The following is a 21,402-nucleotide window of genomic DNA, read 5'->3' on the forward strand; positions in this document are numbered from 1 at the left end:
ATATATATATATATATATATATAATGATTATATATGAGAGAGAGAGAACACATCTGGTTTTGGCAGTCCCAGTGAGAAGCTATGGAGGCTTATTGCTGTTGGCGTTAAGAAGCCCCAGAGAAAACAAAAAAAAAAATAAAAAATCCATACGGCTGGAATAAATAAAATCTGCAGGGGTACCGAGGCCACGAGACTGACCAGCCCCCACCTCAGTCATTCCTCATGGTATTCAGGGGTCACATGGAAGACCTTGATGATGAAGGTCAAGTGGAGTTCTGGCCTTTAATCCATCAATGCAGGGACATCACGGTGCTTTGATCAAGTGGTGGTGGCGCAGACTGCTACCAAAGAAAACCGGAAAAAGAACAGCAGAGAAATTAGGGGTTAGTACGGATTTCTGAGCCACCATGAATGGTAATGATAATTAAACGCATATACAGAATATCAGGATTAAACTAAAATGAAGCTCTGAGAAAGCCATGTTAAAATAATGTGTTTTTAGCAGTTTTTTTTTTTTTTTAAAGTGCTCCACTGTATTAGCCTGGCAAATTTCCATTGGTAAGCTATCACATCAAACACCTCAAATGCCTGGACTGGTTATGCGTGTGGACACAGTGAAGTTTAATTGCATTTTAGAAAAATGGGTAGTCAACAGAATTGTCCAAAAAGTTATGAGAAGAGATTAGTGCCTCACACAAACAAGGAGACAAATACAAAAAGACACCAAAGGCAACAAATGCTCCTAGAGATACCTTTGGAAGCATAGTTCGCAAGTTGATGGTTAAAGGACCACTGGTTATACTGGCTAAGCACTTTGAGCTACATTTTTGTATGAAAATGTGCTATATAAATAAATGTTGTTGTTATACTACCTGGACATGACAGAAAAGAGAAAGCAATCAACAGCTGGCACCAGATTTCTGAGGCAGGTGGCTAAAAACCCTCAAGTGACTACAAAAGGACTTGGTGGCAGCATGGCACTGAGGTTTCAGTTTCCACAGTAAAGTGCATACTAAACACTGAAGGTGTCTCCATGCCCAAACCCCAAGATGTACACCACTACTGATCAGAAGGCACAAGAAAAGTCAGCTCCAACATGCTCAAATAAGCCACATAAGTTTTGGAATTATGTTCTTTTGAGTGATGAAACAAAACTGGAGCTTTTTAGGCCTATTTGATCAGCGTTATGCCTGGAGGAGGAAGAATAAAGCATTTGCTGAAGAGAACACCCTGCCTATAGATAGATAGAAAGGCACTATATAATAGATAGATACTTTATTAATCCCAAGGGGAAATTCCCATACTCCAGAAGCAGCATACTGATAAAAAACAATATTAAATTAAAGAGTGATATCAATGCAGGTATAACAGACAATAACTTTGTTTAATGTTAACGTTTACCCCGGGTGAAATTGAAGAGTCGCATAGTGTGGGGTCTCCTCAGTCTGTCAGTGGAGCAGGATGGTGACAGCAGTCTGTCGCTGAAGCTGCTCCTCTGTCTGGAGATGATCCTGTTCAGTGGATGCAGTGGATTCTCCATGATTGACAGGAGTCTGCCCAGCATCCGTCTCTCTGCCACGGATGTCAAACTGCCCAGCTCTGTGCGTACAATAGAGCCTGCCTTCCTCACCAGTTTGTCCAGGCGTGAGGCGTCCCTCCTTTATTCTGCCTCCCCAGCACACCACCGCGTAGAAGAGGACGCTTGCCACAACCGTGTGATAGAACATCTGCAGCATCTTATTGCAGATGTTGAAGGATGCCAGCCTTCTAATGAAGTATAGTCGGCTCTGTCCTCTCTTACACAGAGCATCAGTATTGGCAGTCCAGTCCAGTTTATCATCCAGCTGCACTCCCAGGTATTTATAGGTCTGTACCCTCTCCACAGTCACCTCTGATGATCATGGGGTCCATGAGGGCCCTGGGCCTCCTAAAATCCACCACCAGCTCCTTGGTTTTGCTGGCGTTCAGTTGTAGGTGGTTTGAGTCGCACCATTTAACAAAGTCCTTGATTAGGTTCCTATACTCCTCCTCCTGCCCACTCCTGATGCAGCCCAGGATAGCAGTGTCATCAGTGAACTTTTGCACTTGGCAGGACTCTGAGTTGTATTGGAAGTGTATAGTGAAGCAAGGTGGTGGCTCACTGATGCTCTGTGGCTGCTTTGGTTCCTTCCAGCACTGGAAACCTGCAATGTGTGGAGAGCAACGAGTAACAAGAATTCCTAGGAGAAAACATCATGCTGTCTGTGACCTGGACCATCCAACAGGGCAGTGATCCCAAGTATACCTCAGAAGCCACCAAGGCTTGATTTGAGAAAAAAAGTTCTTGAAGATTCTAGAGAAGCCGTCACAGTCGCCTGACCCCACAGAAAATCTCTGATGGGGTTTGAAGAAGGTGGTTGCAGCATGCGAACCCAAGAATATTAGCGAGGTGGAGGCCATCGCCCATGAGGAATTGGCAAAGATTCCTTGGTGACACTCCCAGAAGTTGGCACGTTTGCAGCAGGTCAATAACAAAAGAGGTTGAATAGTTTTGAGACTGCAGTAGTCATTAAAAATGGTACGTTGTGTTGAATATGGAGAAACCACTTGTAATCTTAGTCATGTCGAGATATTTAAATTGATCTTATTTGATTTGTTTATTGCAAACAACTAAAAGTTTGTAAATTTTTGCCAATAAGCCTAATTTGCAATGGGGGTTGAGTAATTTTGAGTGCTACTGTAAATGTTTCTAATATTCTAACAATATTAAATAGCAAGTCACAAACGTAATGTGTATTGTGGTTCCCTTTTTCTAATATTTCATTTTAAAGACATTCATAGTGACACATTTGGCTCTTTGTGGTGCCATGCTTGCGACTGCCTGGGTGGCCTCTCTCACGCCTTGAGGTGCTAATTTTTGTAGGTTAGCGTGTGGTTTGTCAAAAAGCTTCCGCTTGGCTGTGGCATCCTGTTTATGCAGACTTACTCCAGAAAGACGTACCTTTATAAAAAATAGAGTGCCAGGTGAAGGAATCCACTGGGTGAAGAGACCAGCTGAAGAAGATGCCAACATCTCGGATGTTACCCGCCATTTTTCACCGGATTGTTGATGTCTCAATAAGTATCCATACAATGAAAGAGATTTGAAACTGTGCCCGCTTCTCTGTTGGTGCTGCAAACCGGGGACAGCGACAGGGGGAAGTGTTGACTAGAGGGGATAATGTGGGATTGTGATTGAAATTCTCCAAGGCAGAATCCCTCCTAAAACAACAATAACATTTATTTCTATAGCACATTTTCATACAAATGATGAAGCTCAAAGTGCTTTACAGGATGAAGAATGAAAAAACAAAAAAACGCAAAATCTAAAAATAAAATTAGGTAGTATTAATTAACATAGAATAAAAGTAAGGTCCAATGGCCTGGGAGGACAGAAAAAAAACAAAATCTGCAGGGGTTCCAAGGCCACGAGACTGCCCAGCCCCCCTCTAGGCATTCTACCTAACATACTGTAAATGATCTCAATCAGTCCTCATGGTTTTCAGGCTTCACATGGAAGAACTTGATGGTGGTGGTTATGTGAACCTCTGGCCTTCAATCCATCAATGTAGGGACAACATGGTGCTTTGATTGGGTGGTGGAGAGCTTATCCTAGTGCCATAGAGCTTTGATGGGCCATGGATTGCTAGAGGCCACAGACAACCATTAGAAATGGAGCTGGGGGGGCAGGCTTAATGAGCAGCCATTCCCTCTTTCTCTTCTGCACAGCTCATTCGTAGATGGCCTAATTCAAGTCCTCAGTGGTGTGGTTTTCATTTCTGTTAGCCATGAGTCAGATCACGACAGACTTTTTTTGTTTTTCATCTTGATGTTTAGGTGACAATGTGCAATGCTGCAAGACATTCCAGTTTGACTGGGGTGGCTGGCATTCTAAGATGAGCTCAGGAAGGTCAGACACCTGCTGTGGAGCGGACAGGCAAAACCTTAATTGAGCTTGGTTTTCAGTGACAACCAAGGGCGAAATATGGCTTTTTACAGAAGCTATTTTAAAACAATATATAGAGATATAGATAGATAGATATAGAGAGAGAGACTAAAAACAAAGAAAATATCTCACTTGGCAGTCCCTGACCCAATGAGGTGCTATGCAGGTTTATTACTGTTGGCGTAAAGAAGCCCCGGTAGTTTCTTGACATACTTCTGCTGAATAATTCGTTGCCTGAATGTCCTCAGTGTTAAGTGTTTCAGAGAGAGGACGTGCAGCATTGTTCATAATGACACTCATGTTTGTTTTCATTCTCTTTTCTACAACACCCAGAGGTTCCTGAGTGAGTACCCTTTACTGGTCCTCCCCTTTTAACTAGCTTGTTAATTTTGGATTGAAGCTTGTTGATTCTAGGACACCACATCTTAGAAAAGTGCACTGGCCATCACAAGAGTTGTAGAAGATGTGAAAGGATGTCACTACCCACATTAAAGGAACACAGTCTACTAAGGAAAAAAAGTGTCTGCTCTGCCTTTTCTTATATAGTTCCTGTATGTTATGAGACTAATCCAACCTGTCATTAATGTGGACCCCCAAGTACTTGTAGGAGTGGACCACCTCTACATCCACTCCCTGAATAGTAACCAGGCATATTGGGGCTTTTTGGTGTGGTGAAGGTCAATAAGCAGCTCCTTGATTTTGCTGGTGTGAAGCTGCAGACGTTACTTTCTACACCAAGAAACAAAGTTCTCAAAGTTCTCCCCCTGACTTCTTTCCTGTGTCGCATCCCCCTTATTAGTACACACCATAAGTGCGGAATCATCCAAGAATTTCTACAAATGACATGACCTGCTGTTCTATATACCCAGAGGTGTACAGAGTGAAGAGATAAGCAGACAGGCCTGTTTCTTGTGGTGCTCCAGTGGCCTTCCCAACACACAATCCATTATCCTGGACACCAAAGGCACATCCACCTCTACTTACTCCTTAACAGGGATGGCTGGATGGTATTGAAGGCACTGGAGAAATTAGAAAGCACAGTCCTCACAGTGCTGCCAGCTTTGCCCAGGTGAGAATAAGCCTTGTGGTACAGATCCAGTCTTGCTGTGGATCCTGGAGGTCTACTCGTTTAGTCCAGGACAAGCCTGTCAAAGGTCTTAATGATGTGAGACGTAATTGCCACTTGTCTGTGGCGCCTGCATTCTTTGGAACAGAAATAATGAAGGATGAGAACAGACCATGATAATGGGGTGCCATGATCCTTCTAGCTGTTTGGGTTTCAAGCAGGAGGTATAAGAAAAGTGACATCAGGGATAAATGGCTCGTACTGGCCAAATGTTCCTAGTGACATCACTTTTTGATCCTTCGATGGGAAGTGGAATTTACCAAATGTTGGCATGTTCACCGACTTGTGGGGAACGTGAGCTAGGATTAGACTCTCATGAGACAGGATGACTTTACCGTACTAAATATGTTGTCGCAATAGCCATTCTACTCAATGAGATTTTCTAAACCCGGATTTCTTCTAAAAGTGATGAGAACCCTAGGCCTGCAAACCTTCAGTGGGCGAGAAGCCAGAGGTCCTAGAGAGGACTGTTTCAGGTGGGTCCAGAAAATGGGTCTGATGAGCAACCTGTTGATGTTCTGTACTGCACATTTGTGAGAAACTTGGTGCTAAATCATTTGTAGATGACCTCATTCTGGCCCCCTGAGTCCTTGTTTTCATTCCCATTAGACGTGGATTTGCTTTACTTGCTTCCAGATTGGAACTGATTCCTTTCATTGATGTATCTGGCATCCCATGTCCCATGTTAAAACTATTTCTGTGCTAATCAAAATGTGGGTAAAATTCAGTTATTGGAGTGATTTGGATGGGCCTAAAGTTAGAGGTCCGCCAGTAATAATGAACCCCAGTGCCTGAAATGGAAAAAGAACTACGTATACATCTTGTTGTGCATACACTGAATAACTGGGGGTGTTGTGTCCCCTCGAAGGTCTGTTGTGCTGAGAAACACAATTTATGTAGAAAGGTGAACAGATGCAGGGCCATTTCCTTGCGTCATGCGTGTGAATGGACTCATTGTTCTTATAAATAAGGGCTGCTAATGTGGTCCCAACTGGCAGTACGCATACGTTAGCTAAAGGTAACTGGGAAATGCAGCTTCACCGTAAAGCACTGCCAGTAAATTACCAACTTTAAAAACAAATCCCCTCCAGATAGAGTTGAAATATTACTTTATGCCACCTCTTGGCCAAAAAAAAAAAGAATCCCGTCTGAATAGGACTGAAGATGGGGCTGGGTGAGTAGCCGCTCTTCCTTGCTCTTTTGCACCGTGTGTTCATGAGAAACGTGGTGCTAAATCATTTGGAGATGACCTGATGCTGACCCTCTGGAGGGCGACTTTCATTTCTGTTAGCCATGGACTTGTTTTGCTCGTTTCAAGATTTCTTTTGTTTTTGGCAGTGATTAGGTGGAAGTGTAGAATAGTGTGGGGTATTCCCCCTACCACCCCCCCTTTTCAGGAAGTCCAGCCTGGAAGGGATTGTCATTTCTGCCAAAATGTCTTATTTTCTGATTCCACTCATTTGCTTTTCGAGGATTGTCACGTTTTGTCACAGCAAACCCCAGCCAGGTTGTCAGTCTTTCTTTTTATCTCCCTCGCCCTGGAGACAGTCAGGAAGAAATGACCAGATATCTCAACACTGAAAATCTGCCTCTTGCCCCAGGGCAAGCATTTGTCACAAGCAACTGTGAGATTTCGCCTGATTTCATAAGTAATTTTTTTTTTTTGTTGTTGTTAGCCAGCATATCGGATTCCAACCATAAACTGTGCTCGTGCGTCAAATTCATTCAGTTTGTCAGATGATTTCCACAAGTTTGACCTTTAACTGTGCCAGGCACTCATTTGTGTAATGGAACACCATGCACACGTTGGGCCCCTCGGCAGGAGCTCCAGATTTGTCCAAAGTGGTAGCAAGAAACACAGGCCTCTTCCAGATTAGGAAAGGCAGGCCCTCCTTGGGCTGGTGAGCCGCTTCAGCATCACAATGGCCGTCTCAGTTACAATTAAGAGGAATTTGTAGCTGACCTGTGCTGTCAAGCCAACTGGCTGCCTAATGACAATGGACAAGCGTTAACTGTTTCAGGCCCAGTCTGAGTCATCTACTGCTTGATGTCTGTTTCTGCTGTACAGTCGTGGCCAAAAGGTTTGAGAATTGACACAATTGTTGGTTTTCACCAAGTTTGCTGCTTCATCGTTTTTAGATCTTTTTGTCAGATGTTTCTATGGTATGCTGAAGTAGAATTACAAGCATTTCATAAGTTTCAAAAGCTTTTATTGACAATTACACTAAGTTTATGCAAAGAGTCAATATTTGCAGTGTTCACCCTTCTTTCTTTTTTCAAGACCACAGTAATTCACCCTGGCAGGCTGACCATCAACTTCTGGGCCAAATCCAGATTAATGGCAGCCCATTCTTGCATAATCAATGCTTGGAGTTTGTCAGAATTGGTCAGAAGTACCAGGCACTGGGTACCAGAGGACCTCCGTAACTTATCATCAAAATGACAGAATTTCACTGACGTATTGATTGGCGCTGGACTAGTTTAACCTCCAGTTACTTTTCTGTTGAAACGCGCAGAATAAATGAAACCTGCGGTTATTTTTACAGGAGGTAAAAGTCTCCATTTTTACTGAGACGTGAGTGCACAGTCCGTAAAAAGGTCCTCCAGTAAAACTTACTTTACCCCAACTCCTGGAGTAAAACTAATAACCACCGAATAGGGCTTTAGGAGAAGAAGTGAAAGGATTTTATCGACTCTTTTAATCTAACCTCATTTAGCATTATAGTTTTTCTCAAAAAAACCTGTAAAAAAAGTTGCATTTTTTTTTTTTGGCTTGAAAAATGACATTTTTATTAAATACCATCTTTCTACTGTAAAATGTGCAAACACAAAAACTACAAAGTCACAAGTGTAAACTAGTCAAACTAATAATCATAATGATTAATAATAATATGAACAGTACACTACACATGTGCGAGTGATGCCAGCGTCACTTTCAGATTTACCAGAATCACTTTTAGTTTCACTGTCCATTTCAGTTTCACTGCCTGAAAGCAGATTCTTATGTTAAGTTTCTTATGAGATGCCATTATGAGGCCAGGAGAAGACGCAGCTACACCTTTGCCATGGGTATCTCTGCCTATACTGCTGCCTGAGTAACACTCTGCGCTAGCGCTCTTGGCACTTTTATGGCCATCCTCATGTTTTATGTGAGATGTGTCTATACCAGTGCCCAAGTGACACTCGAGATTAACACTTCCATCCATCCATTTTTCAACCCGCTTAATCCGAACACATGGTCATTGGGGTCTGCTGGAGCCAATCCCAGCCAACACAGGGCACAAGGCAGGAACCAATCCGGGGCAGGGTGCCAACCCACCACAGGACAAACACACACACTAGGGCCAATTTAGAATCTCCAATCCACCTAACCTGCATGTCTTTGGACTGTGGGAGGAAACCCACGCAGACATGGGGAGAACATGCAAACTCCACGCAGGGAGCGAACCCGGGTCTCCTAACTGCGAGGCAGCAGCGCTACCACTGCGCCACCGTGCCGCCTGAGATTAACACTTTTAGCACTTTTTTGTTTTTTATATAACCTGAGTAGCACTTGGGTCTAATGCTGTGAAGGTTAAGAAACTACTCATAACTTCACCAGAATTGAGGAGACAAGCTGCACAGTCGGTGATTTTTGTCACCTCGAGGATGACTGATTACACAGCTAGGAACTGTGAGTCCATAATGAAATTTCAAATTTTCAAAAAATCCGCACGCAGACCGCCGATTAACACTTTGTGCGACAACGCTGGTGCTGGTACAAAGGCTTTCTTGGTATCACAAGTTTGACTTCAATCTTTGGCACAACAAACATGAGAAGTCAGACAGACGAGCCTCTCTTCAGTTTGTGCAGGTCAAAACACTTGCACTCCTTATTCCTTCTGGGTGCATTCTATACATTGTACCCCTTGATCGTCTGCCCCTCTTTTAGTATTTTTGCAGCCTCTGTCTATACTAGCGGTGTCCGGGTGGGTATACTTGGTTTTTTAGCAGGAAAGCCAGGAGTTGTACGTGGTGAGTCTGATGTCTCCGTGCCTGATGATACTGAGCAGTGGCAAGTGGTCCTATGGCAGCCAGATGGCATTGTGAGCACATCAGATAAAACATTCTACTTGTTGTGTTTCTCATCGGTTTTTAAATTTTTTTTTCCGGGAATGAGTTGAATGTGAGGGATGACATGGCATTCTTCAAGCTACATGGAGTTTGGCAGGTGCATTCTGAAATTGTAATAAGTCAGCAGGCTGATTTCCGCCTTATCCGGGATCCAATTGTGTTGTGTGGAGAGTTTCTTGTGGCCTTTTGAAAGACGGTGAGGAGTTTAGTAGATAGTAGGGAAGATACCAAAACAATGTGCATCTGTTGCATTACAGCCAGGGATTAACTCCCTCCTATTTTTCTCAGTTTTACTGTTACTTTTGTTAATATTTCTGTTAGTTTTGTACAGGGTAATGGGAAATTTTGGAACTAGGTGTTGGAGACACAGGGTTGTCGACAGTTGTTTGGGACTAACGCGACCTCATTTTTAACCCATTGCCATTAGTTATAATGGAGCAGTGGAGTGCTGCTCAACGAGTGTTCGCTGGGAAAGCCTTTTATAAGAATGGTGATAGTGTGACTGCTGCGCAAAGGGAATTACCACTTAGGACATCAAGCACATGTCCCATCTGCTCATGCAATTACAACGTGAGTGCGTAATTTCAAAGAAACAGGTTCAGCCTTAAAAACAAAAAGTCCCCAGGTGGAGCCACTATGCATCCTGCCCGATAATCGACGGCAGACGATTGTTTGGAAGGCATGTCATTTCGCACAACGGTGACATTCCATGGCCCCTGAGATCCCCAGATTTCACGGTTTGTGATTTTTTTTTTTTACATTTTATTTATTTTTTCTGTGGGGACCTGTTAAAAGCCAAGTGTAGCGCACACATCCTGCAACCATTGCTGAATTAAAAAAGGAGGATTGAAGAGGGAATCGCTGGCATTCCTCTTGACATGTTACATCGAGCAATGCAGAATTTCCACAACAGGCTGTCAGAATGTGTACAGAGAAATGGACAACACCTTCTTCAAAACATAAAATGAGTATTGAATGAATATTGATTACCATCATTAATTGCATATCCTGTTCAATACATTTCATCATTAACCATCTTTTGTAATTTGTTTATTTGTGCATTGAACGTCAATTGAAAATTTCCCAGTGCCACCCTTTATATTTCTTATGTACTGTCCCATTAAAGTGAGTCCATTCATTGAACCTTGTTGTTTGGAACCCCAAAAGGTGGGTCCACCTGTTGTCACAGGTGCTGGGTGGTCCTCCCTCCGGCTTTATAAGTCAGCCAGAAAGAAGAATCCAGTAGGGGAGCATTGAGTGTAATCAGCACTCTAGAGTCATATTGAGGTGCTAGATGAATAAAACGTATTATTGTTTTTCTCTAGATTTGCGGGGTTATTCGGTTTAATTGCTTCTGCTCTTTGGATTTTGGATTTTTTTTTTCTCCTTTTTGGGGCAGTTGGTTGCCCTGAATTGTCATTTAGGCGCACCCTTTTCACTCTCTCGAACATTTTTGCTCTTTTTGTTTATATTTCTTCACATTGACTGTTATTTACAAGCCAGAGGTTTTCCAGTTTCTCTCTCTTTTTTTTTTTTTTTTTTTTTGCAAACTCTAGGACTTTATTGCATTTTTGAGTTCCATTGTCTGCAGCATAGGCTGTAGACTTGACACTTGACATTAAAGGGTCAGGCTGTCCTTGGGGTGACGCTCTTCTGATCAGGCAGGTTAAAGATCCTGGCCAGTTTTTGCGGCGTATTCTTTCACCATGTTTGGAACGCCTGATCATAACATCATCATTCTAGATAGTCTTGTGGCTAGCATGTGTCCCGTGCTCTTTGCTTATCTTAACAGAGTTACTCAACGGTGTGTTGTTGTTTATTCAAAACTAGAGAAAGGGTTGTTTGAGAACATCAAGCCATTTTAAGCTGCTGTTTGAAAATGTCCCTGTCTCATTCAGGGAAGTTTAATACAAGAGTGCACCTGGGCAGTATATTGGATTTTCTATTCAAAATCAATATGCAAAAGCTAATTTCACAATGTTCAGCACTTTTAATTTTCCACAACACCTTCTGAATTTGAAGTAAAATCCACAGAATCTCCAGTAAGATCGTACACACGAAGCCTTGCAGTATATACTGAGAAAAATAATGGAGGATAATCAGAAGAGGAAGCATTTAGAACAGGTACAGTTAGTGCTGCTGTTTGCAAATGGCTTGATTTTCCCAGGATGACAGTTCAAGCAGTACAGTATCTGAAGGTAAAACATGTCGCCGCATATGAAAAGGCCATCCTGGCACATGCAGCTCCTGCAATGGGCTGTTCTGCCTCCCTGGCCAAACGTCTTCCTGCTAAACCAAGTTCTTTAAAACATCTGTTGTTCTGATTCATAGTGGATGAATGGACAAGCAGCGGTGGGGGGCTGGGGATTTAAGACCCCCCCCCAGCAACTACCGTATATCAAAGCACGCCTTTGCCTACTTGACATGCACCCAGAAAATAATTTGCTTTGTCAGCATCAAATCAGTAATTCACATCACACAGAAATTGAGAAGTCCACGTAGATTATGCAAAATACATGTTATATTGTGAGCGTGGATAAATCTGCAGAACCCATCCATCCTCTTCCTCATATCCGAGGTCGGGTCACAGGGGCAGCAGCTTAAGCAGAGAGGCCCAGACTTCCCTCTCCCCGGCCACTTCTTCTAGCTCTTCCGGGGGAATCCCGAGGCATTCCGTGGCCAACCAGGAGACATAGTCCCCCCCAGCGTGTCCTGGGTCTTCCCCGAGGCCTCCTCCCGGTTAGACGTGCCTGGAACACCTCACCAGGGATGTGTCCAGAAGGCATCCTGATCAGATGCCTGAGCCACCTCATCTGACTCCTCTCGATGCGGAGGAGCAGCGGCTCTACTCGGAGCGCCTCCCGGATGACTGAGTGTCTCACCCTATCTTTAAGGGAAAGCCCAGACACCATGCGGACTAAACTCATTTCAGCCGCTTGTATTCGCGATCTCGTTCTTTCAGTCACTACCCATAGCTCATGACCATAGGTGAGGGTAGGAACGTAGATCGACTGGTAAATTGAGAATCTGCAGAATAAAAGTGATATTTATAATGATACTGCAAACCTGAGTAACTTTTACATTGTGAATGCTGTAGTGTGACTGGCATATGACTGTTTTAGATTCAGGGAAATTTTCACTGGCCATTCTGCCGTTTTTTTAAAGGACCGACATGGATTTTTGTTTTGTTCTGCCGTAATTGCAGAGCGTGTGGCCTAGTTGTTTTTGTGAAAAAAAGGAAAAAGTTTTAACTTCCTTGGAGCTAACCCTGAGAGTCACTCAGTTTCAGAATTCTATGTAAATACAATTATTCCCGAGTCAAACTTGGGGTGACGTGTAATGATCCACAAGATCCACAGAATCTCTAATAAGCACATCTACATTGACGCTGCACGCGAAGCCTGGCAGTATATACTGTGAAAAATAATGGAGGAGGATCAGAAGAGGAAGTATGTAGAATAGGTAGGGTTAGGCTGCTGTTTGCAAATGGTTTGATTTTCCCAGGATGACAGTTCAAGCAGTACAGTATATCTGAAGGTAAAACATGTCACCGCATATGAAAAGGCCATCCTGGCACATGCAGCTCCTGCAATGGGCTGTTCTGCTTCCCTGGCCAAACGTCTCCCTGCTAAACCAAGTCCTATAAAACATCTGTTGTTCTGATTCATAGCGTATGAATGGACAAGCAGTGGTGGGGTGGCTGGAGATTTAAGCCCCCAAGCCAAGCAACTACCATATTTCAAAGCACACCTTTGCCCACTTGACTTGCACCCAGAAAATACTTTGCTTTGTCAGTATCAAATAACTAAGCTAATCAGTAATTCACATCACACAGAAAGTGAGGAGTCCACGTAGATTATGCAAAATACATGTTATATTTATAGCGTGTATAAATCTGTAGAATAAACGTTTATAATGATACCGCGAGCCTGAGTATCTTTTACACTGCAAATGCTGTAGTGTGACTGATATTGAAGACAGGATGGATGGATGGATGGAGAGGATGATGTCAAAAACGGTGGACAAACTGGATCATTCATGCTGGATGCAGATCAACAGGCAGGTGCCCGGTTAATTCAATTTTATGATTTTTTTAATGTAATATTTTCAAATCATGGGTAATTAAAACCACGAATGAAGAATCCACAGTTGAGGAGGTATGGGTAGGCACTGTATTTAGGTTTATGGTGGCTAAAGGATAAGTTTGGTTTATTAAAAGTCATTGTATTTATTAATTTGTTAGGTGAAATAGTGTTTTAAAGTTAAGGCATGTTTTATATGTTTTTAAAAAGAAACTTGTGGAGGTGTTGGTACCGGGGGTCCCAATGTAATAATAATAATACATTTTATTTATACAAGGCACTTTTCTAAGCACTCAAGGACACTAAACAAACAATAAATAAAAAAAAATTATAAACAAAACTTAAAACATCAGAAAATATAAAAATGAAAACTAAACAAAGTCACTGTAATCATAGAGAAAAAGTCTTTTTAACCAGATGGGTTTGAAGGTTGAAAATAATTTGATATTCCTAAGCTCAGTAGGCAGTGAGTTCCAGAGCTTTGGAGCAGAACAACTGAATGCTCCGCTCCTCATGGTGGTGGGGCGGTCAGATGGATGGAGGAAGAGGATCTAAGGCTACGGCAGGGAATGGCAACATGAAGAAGGTTGGACAGATATGGAGGGGCAAGGTTATGAATGGCCTTAAATGTTAACAGCAGAATTGTAAAATCAATTTAAAACTTAATTGGGAGCCAATGAAGCTGCTGCAAGACTGGAGTAGTATGATGAATAGATGGGGTTCGAGTAATGATGTGAGCAGCAGAATGTGGGGGAAACATTAAAATTTACCAAATGCGTCCACTTTGAATTAGCAAAGGTTTTTGATTGAAGTGCTCCTGAGGCATGTTTGTGATGACAAATCAAATCATGTGATTACGTTTTTTCATAAATGGTACTTATTTTCCACCTGTTTCATCCTTTATTTCACATAGTCTACGCCCACCTACCCGTTTATAATTACGTTTATTTGTTTAGCAGATGCTTGTATCCAAAACAATTTCCAAAGAGGTCAGCGTCATCGAGTGACATCAGTCTGTGGACTGTTTTGAGCAAGTGTAGCAACACAGCTTACAAATGTTGATCACCACAGGTGAAGATTTATAAAGCTAGCCTAACAGAAAATTGCCAATTAAAAATATGACAGACATCCACAGAACAAAAATATCTGTTAACCGTTTGACGGATTTCACAGAACAGTAGGGTTTTCAGTCGCTTCTTAAACACATTGAGGGAGCTGGCAGTTTGGATGGAGGGTGGGCAGCTCATGCCACTATCTAGGAGCTACATGTGAAGAAAGTCTGGATCGAAGTCATAGACTTGTTAGAGTGAGTCACAGGGTATTTCACATTATGCAACCGGATTTCATGGGGGCGCCCCACTGATTGCCTCTGATTTGCTAAGATCATGTAAATGAAGGCTATGGCTGAAAATCGATAGAAACGTTTTACAAATGTGATAAGCCTTACAGCGCCGCATCCCTAAATGTACCCAGTGGCCCATTTGAGTGCTACTCATGTATGGCCAGGCATCTCTAAAGGAGCAGAGCCAAATATGCAAACTAAAACATCTGTTGTAGAGAAGAACAGAGAAGAGAGCAACCAGACATTGACTGCAAGTTCTTGTTAAAAAAAAAAAAAAAATACTGATGGCCTTCTCTAAGCTTGAAATCTGGAGACTTAAGACCGTAAAGGATCGAGGAGTATTTGGGAAACAAGGTTACTTAACAATTGAAAGGGCAGTGAACCAGGAGGCTGATTTCACCCATTACCCCAAACACACACACACACACACACTAAACAGGTGATCTTTCAGTTCATTTTGCATGTTGCTCAGTCTGTCACGGCACCACTGTAGCTCCTTCACAGTCCCATGTCCAGTAGGCCCACATTTCCATTAGGCATAGAAACCAAAAGTTGCAGTTTTTACTGGAGGGAAAAAAAACCCCAAAACAAACGGACATCCAGCTGAAAGGCCCTGAGAACTCAATGGAAGCTTTCTGTTTGGATCTTGTACCTAAAACTAAAAATGAAAGGATCTAAAAGCCCAGCAGGCGAGCCAGCCGTTTGATGTGGCCATCTGAGAAGGTTGAAAGACTGGAGTTCAGGACTTTGACACAGACTGTTGGCTGCTGGGCTCGGAGCTTGTCTTGCGAGCAGAGAACACCACCTGCTGCTGCTGTAAAGGCCACTGAGTTGTCTTGACGTTTGTGCCACAGGCTCCTGCTGTGCCTTTCAGAAGGGCTCTGCCTTTTTCATCTGCCCTTTTCCTTCTGATTCTGGAGAGGATCTCTGCCGGCATGTTTCCAGATTCCTTTAGTGTCCTTTATTATTTGTTTTATTCTCTCTCTCTCTCTCTCTCATCCCAGGGCATGTCACATAACATTGTTGTGGATTGAAGGCCTAATATGGTGTCCTTTCTATGTGGCCTAATCCTCAGACGGTGAGAGTCGAAGCCAACCTGCCAGTCGTGACTTTATGGCCTGGCTGTATGAAAGTGCACTTTGACCAGTTACCATTTAAGCACAGGCTAAGCCTGGCATCAAGCCGGTTCATCATCCCTGTGCCTGGTTGTCATGCAGACTTATTTTCACTTCCTGCTAGTAATCATTCTGCATTTTAATGATATAACATGACAGTCTCAAACCTAACGTAATCTAAGTTAGTGCCCTGGGGAGGAATCAACCCTGAGCAGGCAGGGTTAAAGTTCCCTGGCATATGACTGTTTCAGATTCAGGGAAATTTTCACTGACCATTCTGCCATTTTTTTTTTTTTTTATATATATATATAAAGGACCGGCATGGATTTTTGTTTTGGAAATATTTTTACAAATCATGTGTTCTGCTGTGATAGTAGAGAGTGCGGCCTAGTTAACAAACGAAAAGTATTAATCTCTTTGGTGCTATCCCAGAGAGTCACTCGGGTTCAGAATTCTACGTAAATACAATTATTCTCGAGTCAAACTTGGGGTGACGTGTAACAATCCGATTTACAGTGTTAAGCCTGAATAACACTTAGGACGGTATTGTGCTGCCTTGGGAATCCATTCCTGGGCTCCCAATTACCATGAGCCCATGATTCCTGGACGTTTTTCATTCCCACATTCCCGGGAATGAAACTGCTGTAATTCCCAGGAAACAGGGAACGGCCAAGCTCGCATATATAGCGTGTAAAAATCAATCAAGAAATAACAAAGTTATAGTTGAAAATAATTAAGTGGCACGTTTTTTTGGCCAACGGTGTAGTGCGTTGCTGATTAATTCAGTCAACAACAGACCAGCAGCAGTTGTCAGTCTCCCGGCTCCAACTAAGACTGAGCACAGTGGACTGGGAGGAGTCTGCACTCTGCAGCTCACGAATACCAGTACGGGGCAGACTTCATTTACGTCTGTCAGACAACAGCTTTGAACAGCAACTTGAAATTGCAATGCGTCAGTCTGTTGCATCCGCATTATCTGTGCCAAGAAACTTGCCATCACAGAATGATGACAAGAAACTGGATGCATCAGTAAAAGCTGAAATGGCGGTGTTTCAGAGCAACAGCAAGCGTGGGCATTGTTTAGAACAAGTGTATCCGTATCTGATGACTGTGCCGCCTACTTCAGTGAAGGCAGAGCATGCTTTCTCAGTGGCTGGCGTACTCTACACGAAGTGTGCTCTCGCCTGAACGACAGCACGCTGGACACGTTGTGCTTTCTACTCTCTTAGTACCGCAACTAACTAGATACATGTACTTGTATGACAGCATGAACTGTTTGTAGATAAGGTTAGTCTTTTATTGGTGTCAACATATTGCAGTAGTTTTATTAAAATATAAGTGTCGGTCCTTCTAAAACCGTTCACATGTGAGATGCCCGTGAACTGTGTCATTCCTGAGAATGGATTCCCTAGTTCTGCCACCTAGTGAAGGAAAGCATATCAAGCTTCAAAAAAATCATGAATACATTTTGGCCATTGCAATTCGCAGATTTATGATTTGTAGATCTACCTGATCACAGGTTTGTTATTGATAATGAAGTGGAAATTATTTTGCGAGTTTTGCAACCTATTGTAGAAAATCACAGGTGATGCTGTAGCCCTGCTATTTAAATGGACTGCAAATCCCAGTATCCCTGAGAATAATGCATCATTAGGCTAAGAGAGTCCTCTGTTTGCCACCAGAGCTGAAGGCCAAAAAATACGGACGCTAGTTTTAAAAAGTGAACCATAACAAGTTGGAAGGATCGCAGTGGGTGGTGTCTTTTTTTGCTTTAATGTTTCACTAAACATTTGGCTGATAGTTACACCCATCAAATCACAGTTTTCTGGATTCATGCTGTTGTCCAGTGCCCACTTCTTCATGTGATTTCGCCAGGTGAGTGCTCCCAACTTCTATAAATCCTCAAATACGTTGGCATCACGGTAGAACAAAACTTCACTTAACTTTCAGAAAGCCGTTCACAAGGGCTTTAATTTTGTAACTACGCTGCCATCATCACCAAAACGCGAAACTAGACTGTATTGTGAGTATTTAACGTTTTGCGCTTGTTTTGTTCGATTTCTTTTGTATTTGTGATATTATTTATTTTTTGTTGTTTACTACCATAAATTAGCGCACAGATTTATTTTAAGTTTTTATAAAAAGTTACAGTTCAATAAAGAACTGCTGAACTACACACGGGGGGGAATGTCACACATCCTTATTTTGGCAGCCAGCCTCTCACATTTAATTTGATTGTACAGTGATTGTTGTATCTTGCGTTTCTCCCAGCTTTTTGTGTCTTGTTTAGTTGCACTAAAATGAAACTCTGAGAATGTCATGTTACAATATGAGTTTTCAGCAGTTTTTTCAAAAGTGCTCCACCGTATTAGCCTGCCAAATTTCTATTGGTCAGCTGTTCTAGATTTTAGGTGCATAACAGCAGAAGGCCGCATCACCACTTCTTTTAAGTTTATCTCTTGAAGATCTAAGGTTACGATTTGGAGTGTAAGGTGACAGGCATTCCGAGATATAGGATGGAGCAGATCATTTAAGGATTTGTAAGCCATAAGCAGGATTTTAAAGTCAATTCTAAATGGGACAGGTAACCAGTGCAATGACGCTAAGACTGGGGTGATGTGCTCGGATTTTCTTTTCCTAGTTAAGATTCTGGCAGCTCCATTCTGCACTCCTTGTAACCGATTGATGTCTTTTTTGGGTTGTCCTGAGAGGAGTGCATTACAGTAATCTAATCGACTGAAAACAAAAGCATGAACTCATTTTTCAGCATCTTGCAAACTTATAACGGATCTAACTTTTGCTATATTTCTTAAGTGGAAAAAATTCTGTCCTAGTAATCTGATTAATATGTGATTTAAATTTAGGTCAGTGTCAATTATTACCCCTAAATTCTTTACCTCTGTCTTGACTTTTAAGCCTAATGGATCAAGTTTATTTCTAATACCCTCATTATATCCATTTTTGCCGATCACTAAGATTTCCGATTTCTCCTTATTTAGTTTGAGACTAAGGTCATGGTTCTGTCCCTGGTGCTTTGTGACTAATTGCGTGACAGGTGGACACAACCTTTAGCATTTTACATATGTATGTAGAGGCAATTAATTGACTGAGATGTAAAAGGTCAGCATTGCATCACAACTAGGAGACTTCAAACAGCTTTGTTTTCTCCACATTTTTTTCACCATTTTCAACTTCATAGGGCATTCACATGAAATTTTTACCTCGGATTTTCCTCCTGGCCTTGCGGTGGACTGGCTCTGTCCAGGGTTTGTTCCTGCCTTGCGCCCTGTGCTACCTGCGATAAGCTCCAGCACAAAGTTCCCGACAAAGTGGGTTAGAAAATGCCTGACTGAGTTCCCTTCTGTCCAGTTGCACATGATCGCAGCATTATGTCAGTGGCTCGATGTCTGTTTACCAATTTCTGATTGCATTGGGTACAGTGGCACCTTTAATAAATAAAAGCAAAATGGGCCTTCATTCAAATTACTAAAAAATCTAAATCTTTAAAGCAAAATAATTCATATGAATAAAACCAAACTGAAGCATATTCCCATATATATTTTACATTTTAAATTCATCTCAGTGAGTAGGATGATTTACTTAGTTGAACTTCCATCCATCCATCAATTCATTCTTTATCCAACCCGCTATATCCTAAGTACAGGGTCACAGGGGTCTGCTGCAGCCAATCCCAGCCAACACAGGATGCAAGGCAGGAAACAAGCCCCGGGCAGGGCGCGCACACACACACACACACACACTAGGGACAATTGAATTGCCAATGCACCTAACCTGCATGTCTTTGGACTGTGGGAGAAAACCCACGCAGACACGGGGAGAACAAGCAAACTCCACGCAGGGAGGACCTGGGAAGCAAACTCGGGTCTCCTAACTGCGAGGCAGCAGCGCTACCCACTGCACCACAGTGCCACCATTCAGTTGAATTTAAAAATGTAAAATATGAATTGCAATAAACTTAAGTTTGGTTTTACCCATTTGACTTTCTGTTGGTGCCTTTCATACCCCCACTTGTGTCTCCCATAGAATGTGTATTTAGCACCAGTCTTGGCGATACAGACCAATGAGTCTTGATTCCATGTCTAACTCTGTTTTGTTTTTTGTTTTTCTTTTGTTTTGCAGTCCTACTTTGTTACAGACTATGACCCAACAATCGAAGATTCCTACACAAAGCAGTGTGTGATAGATGACCGAGCAGCACGTCTGGACAGTAAGTCCCTTGTATTGGATTCAAGGTGTAATGTCTACATTGAGCAGAACATTAGAAAAATGGTGACAGGAATAGGCCATTCAGCTCAATAAGTTCAGCCATCCAATTCTACTAGATTGTCCAAAATAACATCAAGTTGATATTTGAAGGTCTCAAAAGGCCTGCTCTCCACCCACACTACTTGGTATTGTATGCCATGCGTCTATGGACCCATGAAATCTGGCAGCAGCAGGCTGGAATGAAAAGGTAATCGAGAAAAGTCACAAAGTCAAATTAACGAGCAAAAGGTCGTAACAGTAAGGGAGTAAAAATGAATGAGCAAGGATTGAAGTCCCTATACAAAATGGGATTTCATAGCCAAAGAGACATGTAGCCAGAGCTAAAATTTATAGACGAGGAACATAAGACATTTTTCATAACCAGAATACACTACCAAGATTGATCACTGATTTGTAATTCTAGATGATCAGGAGGAAGTGCATGACACTGACCTTTAAACATCCACGCTGATGGCGTTGTGTTACACAGTCTTGGTCATCTTGTCTACTAATCGCGTGGCAACAGTCAACAAATGGTCTCAACATGGAGCCATGGCAAGAAAAGAGTAGGGTGCTGCTGGAAACCGTAGTATCATTATGAACACATTGACATAAATAATAGATGTAACCAAATGATTCCTTGGTCTTCAAAACCCTGTAAACAATTTTTTGACAACATTTAAGATGAAGGAACAGTCAGACAAAAGTGTAAAATTACAAGCCAAATCATGACACAAGCCTAGGAACTCAAATGAACAATTTACACCTTTAGCTATTCATCAGTTGCATTGTCTCTGCTTTTCTTGTATAGTCGAGACCCCAGGTGTATGCAGTAAGGTGCTAAGATGTTTTATTACTTATTACTTCATCTAAACTACAGATTATTCAGCATGTGGCTAGTGAGTAATATTTGTTTGAATTGGTGTCTGTTCCCATGCCTGCGACTATGGACGTTTGTCCCCCTCATAGGATAGCTGGAAAGACCTAGATCACCATGACCCAACATCCAACATGCGACTAATTCTGGGTCGCTAATGTTTAATTCAGTTCTATTATTTTTATACAAAGCTATACTGTAAGGCCAGGTTTATACTTCGCGTGATGCGACACATGCTCCAGCAGATGCTAATGCTAATACTATGCAAGCATTGTACTGGTCATACTTGTGTGCATAATCTGGAAGGTTCCACCTGGTGGCAGTGCGAGATATCAGCACGGTGAAAACCAGTTCAGCTTCACTGTGGTGTTAACACACCCATTAAATTCCAAGGACACCTTGCTGCAGTATTTCTGAAAAGGATGTTTAATGATTAAATCCATTAATTTAGGGATGCGGCAATTCATACAAGCGTCAGGCGCGAGAAAGCAACAAAATCCCTGAACAGGGCATCAGC

The 21,402-nt window shown here is 42.3% G+C and overlaps 1 protein-coding gene across 2 annotated transcripts in view; it reads left to right on the forward strand.

The window, feature by feature from the left end:
* The window catches only part of rras2 (RAS related 2), a 127,915-nt gene that overhangs the window by 62,072 nt on the left and 44,441 nt on the right, over nucleotides 1-21,402 (forward strand). The window contains exons 1-2 of one of the 2 annotated variants that reach the window (XM_039738894.1): nucleotides 13,093-13,262; nucleotides 19,883-19,970. In XM_039738894.1, coding sequence (XP_039594828.1) covers nucleotides 13,194-13,262; nucleotides 19,883-19,970 — 157 coding nt within the window. In that variant the 5' untranslated portion in view covers nucleotides 13,093-13,193. Of the gene's footprint in view, nucleotides 1-13,092; nucleotides 13,263-19,882; nucleotides 19,971-21,402 lie in introns of those variants that run through there. The other variant, XM_039738885.1, reaches the window with a different exon arrangement.

The sequence above is a fragment of the Polypterus senegalus genome, chromosome 1, assembly GCF_016835505.1.
Source record: "Polypterus senegalus isolate Bchr_013 chromosome 1, ASM1683550v1, whole genome shotgun sequence".
NCBI classification, from domain to species: domain Eukaryota; kingdom Metazoa; phylum Chordata; class Cladistia; order Polypteriformes; family Polypteridae; genus Polypterus; species Polypterus senegalus.